General features: G+C 51.1%; 2 protein-coding genes and 1 long non-coding RNA gene across 9 annotated transcripts in view; 2 read left to right on the top strand and 1 right to left on the bottom strand.

Annotated features, from left to right (window-relative positions):
• KIZ (kizuna centrosomal protein) overlaps positions 1-3,564 on the top strand; it is a 110,853-nt gene extending 107,289 nt beyond the window's left edge. For all 6 annotated transcript variants that reach the window (XM_071805584.1, XM_071805582.1, XM_071805580.1 and 3 more), the window contains 2 exons: positions 3,083-3,126; positions 3,329-3,564. In XM_071805584.1, coding sequence (XP_071661685.1) covers positions 3,083-3,126; positions 3,329-3,432 — 148 coding nt within the window. In that variant the 3' untranslated portion in view covers positions 3,433-3,564. The remainder of the gene's footprint in view (positions 1-3,082; positions 3,127-3,328) is intronic.
• LOC139827484 (uncharacterized) lies at positions 2,956-6,486 on the bottom strand. The gene is made up of 2 exons (XR_011738043.1): positions 5,810-6,486; positions 2,956-5,171 (listed from the first exon to the last, which is right to left on the bottom strand). It is a non-coding gene; the product is annotated as an uncharacterized lncRNA (long non-coding RNA).
• Positions 6,487-6,538: 52 nt separating this feature from the next.
• Positions 6,539-14,817, top strand: part of XRN2 (5'-3' exoribonuclease 2) — a 37,122-nt gene continuing 28,843 nt past the window's right edge. For both annotated transcript variants that reach the window (XM_065834331.2, XM_071805579.1), the window contains exons 1-6: positions 6,539-6,682; positions 11,421-11,548; positions 11,631-11,742; positions 12,481-12,592; positions 13,640-13,698; positions 13,778-13,867. In XM_065834331.2, the coding sequence (XP_065690403.1) occupies positions 6,608-6,682; positions 11,421-11,548; positions 11,631-11,742; positions 12,481-12,592; positions 13,640-13,698; positions 13,778-13,867 (576 nt within the window). In that variant the 5' untranslated portion in view covers positions 6,539-6,607. The remainder of the gene's footprint in view (positions 6,683-11,420; positions 11,549-11,630; positions 11,743-12,480; positions 12,593-13,639; positions 13,699-13,777; positions 13,868-14,817) is intronic.

Below are 14,817 nucleotides of genomic sequence, written 5' to 3' on the forward strand. Positions count from 1 at the left end.
GCTTGGTCTGTCCCGACTTCCCAGGCTGGGCAGCACTCCCGTGACACCCGTTACCAGTAAATCTCACCCCGATCTGTGTCTGCATCCTCATGGGTTGCTGGGAAGAAGCTTCCTCCTTTCTCTCGCTGAGGTTAATTAGCAATTAGCAGCACCCTGCACAAAAGCAGCACGGGGTTTGTGTTGGGGTCCCGGCAGCGTGTGCGGGGCGTCCGTGTTCCCCAGGCCGCTGCACTCTGACAAAACCTGGCATGTGGGTGTTGTTATTTCACCCTGGTGCCTGGCTGGGGTTTGTTGGTGTGGGTTTGGTTGGTTCAGTTCGGTTCCCCCTCCCCTTGCTGTCTGATTAATTTTCTTTGTGTCACTTTTTTTGTTGGCAGTGGGCTGCTTTAGTTTTTTCAGTGGTGCTTGTGTCTTTTTTCACTTGACACTAAAACATGAAGGTTCAACAGGTGCTTTGCAAAAGCTGCTCAGGCTGAAGGAAACGTTCTCTGCTGTTTTCGGTGGCCACCTCCAGTCCCTTGGCTCTCATTGCTCGGGCGTTTTCCTCTTAATATTAATTTTCTTTGCAGAGGGAAAAATATTTTCTTGGAGCTTTTCTTGCTGCAGCATCTCCCATACAAAAAGGCTGTTTCATCAGAGTGAAGGAGAGATTAAAAGGCCCTTTGAAGTGAAACTGGTTTGGGTTTTTTCTTTGTTAGCGCCTAGGTTCAGTTTGGAATTATTTTAGGGATGTGTAAATGTGTAAATGGATACGGAAGGGTCACGGCGGGGGATTAGTCGAGGCGCTGGAACCGGCCTTCTCCATTTATGCCCCTCCAGTTTCTCCGCGGAGGTCCGTGCGGTCATTGTGTGCTCGGCACACCAGATGATAACTTCCATGATTGAATTTGCCCATTTCTGAATACAAATGCTGTGCGGCGCGGGGCTCGTCTTGCATCTTATCAGCCGTGACTAACACGTCATTGGTCATTCCAGAATTCTGTTCCCCGTTACAAAGCTGCCGTGCCGCGTTCTCCAGGCGAAGCTGTGATTTCCAGCGGCTCAGCTCCGCTCTCCCCGTCTCCGCAGGCGTTTCTCCGGTGCCCGCAGCCCTTGTGCCAAACCTCTGCTGACGCAGAATCGACGGCTCCGTGCTGCTCGTGGAGCGAATCCGGAGTGTGGTGGGTGAACCCTGACAGACAGATGGGGTTTGGCAGAGCACAAACATGTACCTGCCCCTCTCCTGTCAGCACGAACCCTTTTCTTTGTGGGAAGGTGTCCGGACGTTCCCCCAGCCGCGGTGGTCCTTGTCACCGCCCCGTGACCGGCCCTCGTGTTGGACGTGGACTGGAACTGCAGGGAAAAGCGAGCAAACCTTCCCTTGCGGGACCTGCCGTGGCTGCTCAAGAGGCCCCAGTGCCTCCATTCTCAATGAGGGGAGATGGTGGAGGCGGACGGCGCCTGATCCCGTCCCCCCGGGCTCCTGGGCGCTGTGCAGCCCACCCCACGCGTCACCTCGCAACCTGGAGCGCAGCAACAAGTGCGTGTGGCTCTGCGCCCGGGAAGAGCAGCGCGGCCGCCCGAGCCGCAGCCGCTGGAGCGCTTTGCCGGGCCGGGGTGCGCGGGCAGCTCCGCGAGGTCCCACCCAAGCCAGCAGCGGTGCAGGGCGCTCAGCACCGCAGGACTCAACCCAGAGGCTCCGGTTTAACGCGCTTGCTGCCAATACCCTCCAGTAAATGTGCCTGAAGGAGAAGCTGGAGTGTAATGCAGTGCGGGGTCTGGCTCGGAATAAACAGAAGGCATTCAGAGGGGTGCAAACAGACCGGATGAACACTGGAAGGCTAACACTTGAAAGTTCTGTACTTTGGGAAATAATAAGTTAATAATTACTTATGTCACACTGTTAATACTCAGCTGGTACTGTTAACTCGTTACTAGTGATTAAGCCTCAGTTTGGTGCCTTGGTTGAACTTTGGCTGTGTTTAATACTCTGCCTCTGGGCATTTGTGTGTATCTGCAAAGAGGGAGATTGTGTGCTGGCGGTGTTCTCAGCTCGTGGGAAGGAGCACGGTGTGAACAGTGGGAGCTTTCTGTTGTGCCGAAGTTTCTATAAGCGCTGGAGCGCGGCTCTCCAGCTGCACCCGCGCCCGGCTGGACCCGCTGGTACGAGCCAGGCTCTGAATCGGCTCTGTCTGCGCTTTGCGTTTTTCATTCGCCTTCACAAATGCCTCCACAATAGCATCGGGATATTTTTAACTCCCCGCTTCAAGCAATTATGTATTAGCTGCCACGTCTTTAAACGAAATGCAGCAAACTGCATGAGATTGTTGACAGCCGATTGAGTCCTGTTTTGACTGCGGCAACAGCTTCACACTGCGGGTTGACATTTCTTATATTTTACTAGTCCGCACAGCAACGTCACAAATCTCTCCCATTTGATCTTCCTTATGAAAATCCGCCGGAGCTTTAGTTTTGGAGCTTATTGCGGGACTGTTAATATAACAGTTAATTCTCCTCCATCATTGCCCCTACGCGATTATTTCCCAGCACCAACACAATGCGCACGCTGCACACAAAAGATCAAAATGATTCCAGCTTGTTTGAGGGGCTCAAAAGGGCCTGTGCGGCTCAGACACAAGAGCGGCGTTTAGCAGAACAGCGGAGCGGGGGGCGGATCAAAGGGGAGGCTCTCGCGTCCCGGGTGGGTGGCGCGGGGGAGCTGGATGGCCGGGGCGCAGGGAGCGGTGCTCAGTGCTCCAGGGCGGCTTTTAGGGCTCCAGGGGGTGTTTCTTGGCTTTCTTGGTGTTACCTGACGGGCTGCAAAGGGCAGGCAGAGCTCTGATCTGTGCCCTCAGTTCCCTACTGGTGTGGAGCAAAGAGGGACTCTGGTCACCCCGACACCAGGACAGGGTCCCTCCCGCCCGCTTTTTGCCACCTTTTAGAAGACAGGAAGGTGAGGAAATCCACGATAAAAAAGTAGTCACAGGAGTTATTTATTTTTTTTTAAAAGCATCTCACAGTTGTGTTGTTGTTTTAAAGTTGACTTACACTCTTTTAATTCTGTGACACTGTGCTGATTATTTGAAATCTTTCTCTTTTACAGGACTGAAAGCAGGAAGGGCACGGTGACCGCTATAAAATCCAAAGGTAAGCACCCGGTGTCGCGCTGGTTAAAACTAAACATCTTTCCTCAATACAGTAACTCATGACCTGCTCAGAAACGCATCCGGTGCTCCTCGCCCCCTGCTCCGTGCCGTGCTGGGGAGCTGCAGCGTGGCCGTGCCTGGGACACAAGTGACATCCACCTGGAAAAGCTCTTGTCATTTATTTTTTCCCCCCTCACCCTCAGCTTTCTGGGGCGAATCCGACGACAGCAGCTCCGAGATCGAGGCCGCTTTGCGCCCACAGAGCCACAGCCCAGAAGCAGACGAATTTGATGACTTCTATGACTGAGGTTCCCCCGCTTGCTTTGGGGAAGGAATAACCAATCTCATCATGTACGTGTTGAGAGCGCTGCTGTCTGACGCGCGGCTCATCACAGTCAAAGAAAATGTAACTACACAATAAATATTCTTTGGTACAATATGTGGGCTCCTTGTGTGCGTTTTCTCGCAGCTGCTCAGTGTTCTCCTGGTCTGACGGCAGCCGGGCCCCGGGAGCCTGAGCCTTTCAGTGCTGTGTTCGGTTTGGGGCTAAATGAAGATGTGTCCCAAGGTGTCCCCTGTGTCACCTCAGGGTGGGGGCTGCCGGTAACCTCCCCGGGCAGGGAGCTGGTCCCTCCCTGCGCGCCGCTGCTGCGGCCACAGAGCTGGCGGAAAGCGAGCGAGCATTGTGGGTATGCATACATCTGCTGGCATGTTTGATCTTTATCTGCCTCTGCAGTAGATCAAGAAGAAGAAATGCATAAAATGTACATTTGTAATTCGGCACACTTTGGAACAGAGCGGCATTTACATGTGGCGAGCCCCACTGCTTTTCCGCTTTCGCTTGCTTTGTAAGAACCCGTGCTGGCGTTGCTGCACGGACATCACAGCAGCTGGAGGGCTCTGGGAGCTTCATGCATTTTTAATTTCCTCCTTTTAATTCCTTTTATCTAAAATTAAGTTCATTAAACATGAGATTTTCTTTCGAAGGGAGAAACCAGGGGACATATTAAAAAAAATAAATCTGTTCATCATTACACTAAGTTCAAAGCGGAAACCAGCACCCCAATTAAACTCGGCTGCAAAGCAGAGCTGCAGCTTTGAATGCAGGCACCAATCTTTGGGCCCAGTCCATCAAAAACCATTTTAAGATGGTAAAGATGTTCAGTTCAATAAAAGAGCGTGTAGTCTGAGACGAGCTCAAGAACATGGAATAAAGCCCCCGGTGCGGCTGTGTGCTGGCTCGGCTTGGGCTGGGGGCCACACTGCAGGGTCGAGTGTTCCCACAGCTGGGACAGCGGCTGCGGCAGGATGTGTGACCAGGGCTGCTGGCACCCGAGACTCGACTAAAGCACTAAAGCCGGACTTTACTGAAGGCTTTAACACCCTCCCCACTGTGCCAGGTTTCTGTGCCCGCTCAGCCACAGGCTGTTTTGGGTTACGGCTCCTGCGATCCCTCCTGCGTAAAATCACCCGGTGTCACCCCACGGGACTCCGCGTGTCAGACCGAGGCCCGGCTGGGTGGCACCGCAGCAAACCCGCCGTGCCCCCACAGCGCTGAGCGCCGCTGGCTCCCAACACCAGCCCGGCTTGTGTCCCGTGCGCGACACGAGGCGCCCATCACCGTCCCCTCGGCCCGGCCGCACACAGCCCTGACAGGTGACAGATGGCGGGAGCTCCACGCTCTCGGAGCCGCCGCGATCGCCGAGTTCCTCCGGAGCAGCGCCGATTATCCCCGCATTGTGCACAGGCTCATTAGACGCGCAGCATCCTGCCACTCAACTTCATTCTGCTCCTTCACAGCTGTCACCCCGGCAGCCTGGAGATGGTGACAGATGACGGTGACGGACAGGGGACTGTCGCCCATCCAGCCGTCGCTGATTGACATCAGCACGCCGCTCAGCTGGGAAACACCGTAAGGAAACGGATTTTCACTCCCACCGTGTACCTGCAACCGCTTGCTGCCATGGTCCTTTTCCTTTTTCGCACATTGCGAGGTGAAACTTCGGCTCGTGACCCCGCGCCTCTGTGGGACAAACACGCTGGCACCTGGGGGACAGCGGACAGAAAGCACCGGATTGACTTTTCAAGGAAACGTTTGTTGCAGTATTAATTTGTTCAGCGCTTGCTTAGGCAAGCGATTGTATTATGGTTGTGATTCTTTCGCTACTGCCACTATTTTCTGTGGGTTGTTTTTTGTTCGGTTGGTTTTCTTCAGCACAATCAGACAAACAACAGGTTGCCCATAAATAGGAGCAGGTGTGTTGATGCTAAGCTGCCTCACTCCATATGGAATTCCAAGGAGAGCAGCGCTATGGCGAGAAACTCAACCAGGGCACGTTTTGTGAGGAGCAGGTAAAGGACGATCCTTAGCGCCAACAGAAAGTTGCTGGGGAGATTTATTCAAGTCACAGATTTTATTCAGAGGAGCGACAACAGAAAATGGCTTAACAACAGCCTGGAATAACGGGAAACACAGCATTGGGTTAATTTGTTGTAGAGCCAAGGAGCCAGGTTCCCGTGCCCCCACGCCCGCGGCCTTGACTCGGCAAGCACCGCCGGGCTTTTGTTGTTTTTGTTAATGCTTCCCAGGCTGCTTCCTCGTCCTCGCCGCTCGGTGCCCTTCCGGGGAGCTGGTGCGCGGTGACAGGACACACAGAACCTGCCCCCCTAATCCCCGCTAATACCTGCACGATTAATTCCATTTTAACGTTGGCGAACTTAATCGTGTTTGCTTATGCAGCTGGCAAAGCGGCGGGACGGGGCCTCTCCCCGCTGTGGCAGTCACGGCACCGCTTCGGCTGGAAAAGCCCCTCAGGGTGACCGAGTCCAGGGCACTGCCCCGTGTCCTGAGAACCTCGTGTCCGTCTGTCCAGCCCTCCAGGGATGGTGACTCCCCCACAGCCCTTTGGGGAAGAAATTGTTCCCAAATCCAACCTCAACCTCCCCTAGGCAACTTGAGGCCGTTTCCTCTGCTCCTGGCGCTTGTTCCTGGGGAGCAGAGCCCGACCACCTAGCTCCAAGTTCCTGTCAGGCAGCTCAGGGATCAAAGGTCTCCCCTCATCTCCTGCTCTCCAGGCTCCACTGGTGACTGTCGCCGCTGCCCAGCGCCCCGCTCCTGGTTTAACCGCTTTCTGTCACTGGCGGGCGGGTCTCCTCACAGAGCCGCGCCGGGCGGGCCCCGCACGCAGCGCGGCGCGGCCTCGGGCCTTCCCCTCTGTGCCCGGGGAGCCCCGGCACCCTGAGGCGGAGGCGACGCCACCAGCCCCTCACAGCGGACACGAGGAGCCCGGCCCGCTCCCCTCCGCTCCCCTCAGGCCGCCATGCCCGCTCCGCCCTGCCCGCCTCTAAGATGGCGGCACCGCCTTCGCCCCACGTGACCACGCCCATGGCGCCCCGCGCCGCGTTGTGCCCCGGAAGCCTCGCGTTGTGCCCCGGAAGCGCGTCCGCCTCGCCCGGTGCCAGGAGGCCGCGGAGCCGCCGCCATGGGAGTGCCGGCCTTCTTCCGCTGGCTCAGCCGCAAGTACCCCTCCATCATCGTCAGCTGCGTGGAGGAGAAGGTGAGGGGACGGCGCCGTGGCGGCCCGGGGAGCGTCGCCTGCTGCGGTCGGTAATTCGCGCCCGGTCGGTCAGCGGTTGGTGTCCGTGCTGTGCCCCTGCAGCCGCCCCTCTGCTCCCTGCCCTCTGCTCCCTGCCCTCTGCTCCCTGCCCTCTGCTCCCTGCCCTCTGCTCCCTGCCCTCTGCTCCCTGCCCTCTGCTCCCTGCCCTCTGCTCCCTGCCCTCTGCTCCCTCGGGCGCTCAGGGGGCTTGAGGGGATCTTGTTGTTTGTTTTTATTTGGTTTCTCGCCATGGCTGCTCTTGTATTGTGGAAGCGGCCGCTGCCTGGGAGGGGTTAACACGCCGGCTGGGGGGAACGGGTGCTTGGGGCAGGGAGCGGGGGGGTGTTTGGGGCAGGGAGCGGGGGGGGTGTTTGGGGCAGGGAGCGGGGGGGGTGTTTGGGGCAGGGAGCGGGGGGGGTGTTTGGGGCAGGGAGCGGGGGGGGTGTTTGGGGCAGGGAGCGGGGGGGGTGTTTGGGGCAGGGAGCGGGGGGTGTGTTTGGGGCAGGGAGCGGGGGGGTGTTTGGGGCAGGGAGCGGGGGGGTGTTTGGGGCAGGGAGCGGGCGTTTTGGGGCAGGGAGCGGGGCGGTGCTTGGGGCAGGGAGCGGGGGGGGTTTGGGGCAGGGAACAGGGGGGTTTGGGGCGGGGAGCAGGGGGGTGTTTGGAGGCAGGGAACAGGGGTTTGGGGGCAAGAAATTGGGGGTGTAGGGGCAGGAAATGTGGTTTTGGGGCAAGAAATTGGTGTTTTGGGGGCAGAGAGTGGGGGGTTTGAGACAGGGAGTGGGATTTGGGAGCAGAGATGGGGGTTTTAGGGGAAGGAAACGGGATTTTAGGGCAGGGAATTGGGTTTTCCATGCGATCCTCCAGTTTGCAGCTGGTTCAGTGAAACGCGCCCCTCTTCCTGGCGGGGCAGCCTCTGCCTGTGTGCTGCTTCGGGCAAAAAGAGCAGGCATTGCCAAAGCCTTGGGTAAAACTCAGGGTGAAGAGGGAGCAGCCGAGATATTTTGTGCCATTTCTTGTTTTGGTTCGGTGCGTGTTCTTTTCAGCCACTTTTTTTGTAAACTACAAGCTGCAGCAAGCTCTGGGGCTCCCTCAAAACAAAAGTGTCAAAGAGAGCGGGGAAGTGCAAGTGTCAGGGTTAGAAGCACCTTGTGGGGCTGGAAGCGGGGGGAGCAGCCCCGGGATCCTGCTCGGGGGAGCAAGGGCAGGGCCGGGGTGTTTGGGAAGAAACTGGCCCGTCCTTTGTAGCCGATGGGTTGTATGAAAGATTAAAATGGTATCTTGGTGTACGTGTGGTGATGAGGGAGAAGAGAGCAAAGTGGCGGAATTGTGTATAAACACTGGGCTTTTTGGCTGCGTTATGACCTGCTCCCCTTCAGCAGGATTTCAGTATACGCGGATGGATCGGGTTTAGTATTCAGGTCCTGTTGCTGTCGGGTTGTGTTTGCCGTTTCGGATTAATCAGTTAAAACTATGAGCTACTCTTTTGCTTTGGTTACACTCGTGGTTTCCATTGGCCTCAGCACGATGCGTGTTCATTTCAGCGGTAGCTGCAAGAAGTGAGTTTCTTGCTCCAGTGGGTGGGTGGGATCTGAGGATTTGTGTGCCTGGGGGAGCGGTGGCAGAAGCAGCTGGTCTGTGGGTTTACAGGTACGTGTTTACAGCGGAGCTGGCTCTGGGCTGGGCTGTCGGCAGCTCGCAGGGGTTGTTCTAGTTGCTTTACCCAACTCCTGGGGTTTGTGTGGTCTCCGGTGTGACCTGTTCTGAGGATCGGGGCGATGTGCGGTTCAGGGGGCTCTCAGGTACAGGTGTCGCGTTAGCATCGGCCAGAGAAGGTGGGTGGCAGGGGTATTGGGGGCAACCGGAGAACAATGTGTCTGTACCAGCTTCTCCCAGCTGGGCCTGCGGGTCACTGATGTCTGAAGGATGGGGTTTGTGTGTCCTGCCTGTTGTCTCAGCTCTGTGCCGGTTGATTTGCTTCATCCCCTTTCACCCGAGCGGGGAAATTACGAAGAGGAACGGTTTGGTGTTTTGCGTACAGCCAGCATCCCACCCGGCTGTGCAGGCCAAGCCATGTGCCCACCAAATCCCCTTCCTCACCTCAGATGTTCATGTCCATGAACAGAGGTCTGTTTCGCAGCAGAGTCAGACGGCAGAGACAGCGGCTTTGATGCTTCTGTGTCGTATTTGTACCCGTGCTGGCAGGAGAGCCCCGGCGCTCCGTGAGCACGCGGTGACGCTGGCAGCACTGTTCCTGTGATCTGAAGGATGCAGGTGGAGTTTTGACACTGTAAAGCAGATTCTTTTACAGGCTCGTCTTTACTGTGAATGGGTGTTCTCTGCTTTTGTCTTACAAGCAGCTGTTTCTGGCTAATGCTTTGAGATCTGTCTTGTTTAAGAGCAGTCACAAGTTAAACAGCAAACGTGTCTGCGATCTGTAACAATTAAGCACAGTTATTGTTAAGAGCACAAGGCTTATCTTTTTCATCACATCTGTGAACATTTACATTCATCTTTATCTAATCAAAACTGCTCTAATATTTAGGTGAAATAAAGGTTTGTGTAGTCTCGGTTTGGCTGAGTTTGTGACTGTACGTCCCTTTTTTGTGTTTAATAATTGAGCTTGTAACAGTGAGTGTTCTGTAGTAAAGGAAATGGAAAGGCAGGTCGGATTCCATGGGGCCAGGCTGGATTCCCCATACCCGCAGTGTCACACTCCGATGTCCTCGTGCACATTGCTTTGTTCCGACTTAGGAGCGCGTTGCAATTACAGTAAGGACAGCGCGTGGGTAAATCATATTCATTACATTTTTTATATTCAAATCTGGCCATAAATTTGAGAGCAGACTAGGCCAGGAGTGAGAAGCTGTGGTTTATCTTGCTGCAGGTGAATTTAGACTTCTCTTACGATGTAATCAGCTCTGTGTGTATTTTAGGATTGCTATAAATCTCTCTAATCAGAAATTTTGTATCTCCTGCTAGCTTGTCTCTTTGAAATACTAAAAAGTTGATCCATGTTCTCTTACCTTGCTCGATTATTTCTTTTCCTTAAATCTGATTAATCTTCTTCTTAAGCCGAGCAGGAAGAATAAGAGGAAGATCTTGAAGATAATATAAAATCCAGGAGAGAATATTCTTAATCAAATTCATCTGAATTAATAAAGCTGCAACTAAAGTATCATATTTGAAGATCTATTTTCAATGGTTTCAAAAGAGGCTGCAGATTAAAAGTGAACAGTTTAGTTATATCACAAGAGATATCACTCCCAGATACTTAAACCTTTTACAGGGCTGTTACATTAAAAATCTGATAGGTTTATGAGGATGTAGCGGTGAAGCTGCTGACATGACGGTATGCAGATGAAAACTGGATGGCTTTTGAGGCCATCTGAACGTGACCATACTTACTTTGCTTTACCTTCGAGACTGAAGGTAAGATCTGTGGCAGGGATGAGTTCATTTTCCATATCCCATAGCCGTAAGCCTCTGATACCTTCTGGTTGGCGGCAGCTCCAGCAGGAGGTTGGACGGAGGATCAGGTGGAACGCAGAGCCAGCTCCTCGTCCCGTGGCTGAAGGAAACCAGAAGGATGTTCTTTCTTTTAAATAATTGTAGGTCTTGGTTGCCCAGAGCAGATTCATTAGAACCACATGGTACAACTCAGTTTCTGCTAAAAACATGTGATTTGTGTGTGTGTTCTGGAAGGTTCTGTAAAGGAGCAAACAGCGGTCACGGTTTCCTCTGTCGGATCTGGCTGGTTTGGATGAATAGTGTCAGAAAGATGTGAATTAGCAGAGATTTCACCTGTTTTAAAGACGTGAAATAGAGAGACTTAGTGTTCAGTTATTTAAAAATGTCTTCCCAAAACTGCCATGAAAGAATTCTGTGCACCTGTAACTGAAAAAATGTCAGTACCAAATAAAGGCTTATTTTGCTTTAGAGGTTTTAATTTTTGCCCTTTCAGAGTGGGGTAAGTTCAGCTAGTTCTGCCGCAGCTCTAGGGAACGTTGTAAGGAAGTTGATGGCACGGTCTGTTAGTGTGTTGGGCTTTTGTCCCTTGGAGGCTGACAGTCTGAGCTCTGTAATTAGGATGTTAAGGAGCGGTGGGCAGCAAGGCTGCGGATGCAGGCTCAGGGGAAACGATCCATGTGGGCTCATCAGCTACCCGTGAGTTTCACGTGAATGAGAGAACCAGCAACAGAAAGTCCCAGCAAAGTTCCTTCAGATGTGTCAATCCGAGGAACTGAGTGTTTAAAGATGAAGGGTTTTGATGCTTTTGTTTGTCATGACAAAGTCATAGCATTGCATTATAAACGTGGAAGTCCCTTTGCTGAATTGCGAGGGGTCTGTATGATCCCGGCTGTAGAAGAAATTGCTTTATTGAATAACGTGAGGTTTGGAGACTTCTTGTTTACAGTACATGCTGACCCACAGGAAAGAACTAACTCCGCTTTAGCTCACCATAATAGTTGTGCTAGTTTGTAAACATCTTTTTTTTTTTCCTTGAAAAAGCTCTGTTTTAGTAGTATAAGCACAGTAAGCACACATCTACAGGTAATTCTGTGGGTAGCTTCTTGCTCTCTTTTTTTTCTGCTGCCATTGAAAAAAACAGACTTTGAGCCTGTACATTAATACCTCTGCTGGTTATTTGCGATACTTCTCTAACCGAGTACTGAAATACCTGTTTTGATGGCATTCGCAGGCTAAAGAGTGCAATGGTGTCAAGGTTCCAATCGATACCAGCAAACCTAACCCTAACGAGGTGGAGTTCGATAACCTCTATCTGGACATGAACGGCATCATTCACCCTTGTACGCATCCAGAGGACAAGTAAGGCTGGTTTATTTGTCTCTTTACAAATAGGATTTATTGATAGCGTTTCAGATGTTAAATTGGATGCTCTGTGTTTTAGGCCAGCGCCCAAAAATGAAGATGAAATGATGGTTGCGATTTTTGAGTATATCGACAGGATCTTCAACATCGTAAGACCACGGCGACTTCTTTACATGGCTATAGATGGAGTAGTAAGTATGGATATATGTAGTTCCCTATAACAGCTGTTTGTAAAGTTGGGTTAGATGCTGGCTGCTCTCATGAGATGCTTTGGGAAGTAATTTTCTAAAATGGAAGACTACAGGTAAAATACACAGTTAATTTAATTTTGATGAGGGTAACTAAAACTATGGCTGGGTTTCATTGTCCACGGGGCTATGTGAGCTGGCTGATGTAGTTCACTGTGGTCTGAGCTTGGCTTCTGAGAAGCAGGAAACTTCCCTAAACCAGTAACACTCTGAAACCACTGATGTTGTGTGTCTTCGGTAGCAATCTGTGCCGGAGGCTGGGAAGAACTGAGCGCATTTAAGCAGATGCACTTAGACTGGGCACTGGCTGGATTTTATTGGGGCTGTTTTTCTAGGCTTTCCAGTTTCTCGAAGGTAAAGTGAGTATCATTAAGTAAAAAGATTTTTCCCCTGAACTCAGGTGCAGGAATTCCTAACATATGTGTGTATATGGCAGTAATCCCAACTAAATGTTGATGCAGCCTTTCAAAAACCCCAACACACCCACCATAAGTAGTAGCTAACTACTGTCTGCCGAGGTCTTTTTATTTTCAAGAGAGTTATGACTGATGTCTTGTTAGGTGCTCATATAATCACAGACTGGCCCATCTCAAGAGACTTGTCTTGGCTACCAAAACAACTAGCAGAAAGGAAGCGATTGTTCCGGTGCAATAACTGAACCAAACATTATGACCCTTTTAGGCTCCACGTGCAAAAATGAATCAACAGCGGTCCAGGAGATTCAGAGCATCAAAGGAGGGCATGGAAGCTGCTGAAGAGAAGCAAAAAATCCGACAAGAAATCCTGGCAAAAGGTAGAGTTGTAGCCATATCTGAGGTTGTTCAAGTGAGAGTCACCTTGTTTGTTTTGGATGCTTCAGAAGGGGTTAGAAGAGGGATGTCTTACTCAGTGGATACTCGTCTGTACATTACTAGGAGGAGGGGCCAGCAAGCCTACAAAGCTACAAAGCAAACCTTCCAGAGTTAAGAACTAAGATAAAAGCGAATGTCACTTTTTTCCTTCTTCTGTCTCCTGCCCAAAATTGATTTGTGTTGAGTATTCTTAATTCCTTTAAAAAAAAATGGAAGAGGAAAGCAGGGATAAAGGCAGCAGTGGGAAACAAACCAAAACCCTTATGGAGACAGGTGTGAACTTGTAGGGCTTGATGAGAGGAGAGCTGAGCCTTAAAAGCAGGGACCAACTGGAAATACTCCAGCCCAGGAGTAAGAACCGCGAGCAAGGGCAGTTACGTGGAGCAGCCGAGGCGGCGCAGGTCTGGCAGGGCTCGGTGACTCGGCTGCGGTGCGCAGGGCGCGTGTGCGGCTGCAGGACGCGGGCTGGGCTGGAGCAGCGGGACGGAGCTGCTGTGGACCCCAGGTAGCGAGGGAAAGGAGCACAAAGACTTGTTTAACGTTTCTTCCTGTAGCGTTCCTAGACTGCGAAGACCCTTTATGAAGCTCAGAGATGAGAGAAGTTGGTGTAACCCTGTTTGTGAGCCCAAGTGAATAGATAGTGGAAACGTAGGGGAGAATATGTAAGAACATAATTATTTCCTAATGTTTTATCTCATTTAGCAAGCTCAGTTTCTTTGAGATTTCTTTCACAGTCTTTTGACAGAATAGGTAGCAAAATCGCTTCTCTGAAATAACAACGTTTGTAAATGTACTAATACCTTATTTTAAGATGGAGATAATATAATGGTAAAAGCCGTTTTAATTTGTTGTGGTGTTTTTTTTTTTAACAAACTAACTCCCAATGAGTATTAATTGTTACCGGGAGAGCCATCCTGGTTTTTATCATGCAAAAATGTTTGTAATGTTCCATATTGATTTACTTCTGTTCAATGTCTTTATTGCTCTAGGTGGCATTCTTCCTCCAGAAGAGGTGAAAGAGAGATTTGACAGCAACTGTATTACCCCGGTAAGCAATCCTGCACTTTAACCAGAAATTGCCAGTGTCTGAATGAAGGTCTAAATTATTTTCTTCCGTCACTTTTTAGGGAACTGAGTTTATGGACAATCTTGCTAAATGTCTCCGCTATTACATTGCTGACCGCTTGAACAGTGACCCTGGGTGGAAGAATTTGACAGTAAGTTTCACAGTTTCATACTTGAGGAAAATGGAGGTGATCTGTTAGGCTGGGCTGGGATTTGATTGAGGAGCAGAAGTTTAACAGATGGCTCATCTCCTGGCACTGTCCTGTTATTAACCAGACCAGCCTGCGCGCTCTGCCGGGAATTCAGGGGTACAGTTCATCCTAATAACACAGTCCAGCAGCACCATTTGTTTGGATTTCATTTAAGAGCAATGAGAAGATTTGATAGTAAAAACCACAGTTTGATATAACGGGCGGCAGGGTTTTAGGAATACCTTTTTCTTCTTTTGAGGAAAGGCGTCAAGATACGCTGTATATGTGTTATTTTCGCTATTTCTTTTTGAAGTTGTTTGCTACCTCAGGTAGACTGCATTTTCGCTGTTATTCTAATGATGGATGACAGGCAACAAGAATAATACATATCAGCTTTTTGGACTTTGAAATTCTCCCCTCCTGTTCCTCAACCGCTCCACCGCCACCCGGTTTTGTCCCTGACAACCCTGCGTGTGCTCTGTACAAGAGGGCAGAACAGTCAGTGTTCTCAGATGCAGCTGGTTTATTTTCCATAAGTTGACTGTTAAAGTGGTCTAATTAGAGGGCAGTTGACTCTGCTTAATTCCCTCCATTAGCCGTGAGCTTACGAACGGTAATGCTCAGCTGGACGTGGGGTAAGGAAGTGTATAATGTGATAATGTGTCGGCGTATCCCAAGATCCAAGGGGAAGCGGGCATATGGCTGCTTTAGCTGGTGCTTCTCAGCACGGATTTCCATCGCCCTGAGCGTTTATCAGGAAACTTCATACATGTTGGTTAATGACGTGATATTTCAGTGGTGTTTGGATCAGCACGTCAGCTTCCTCCTAGAAAATCAGTAGAGAAAAATGGAAGTCTCTTCATTGGTTCCAAACACTCAATTTCTTTTTGAATCATAACATTTTATTTGAA

Source organism: Patagioenas fasciata, chromosome 3 (assembly GCF_037038585.1).
Source record: "Patagioenas fasciata isolate bPatFas1 chromosome 3, bPatFas1.hap1, whole genome shotgun sequence".
Taxonomy (NCBI): domain Eukaryota; kingdom Metazoa; phylum Chordata; class Aves; order Columbiformes; family Columbidae; genus Patagioenas; species Patagioenas fasciata.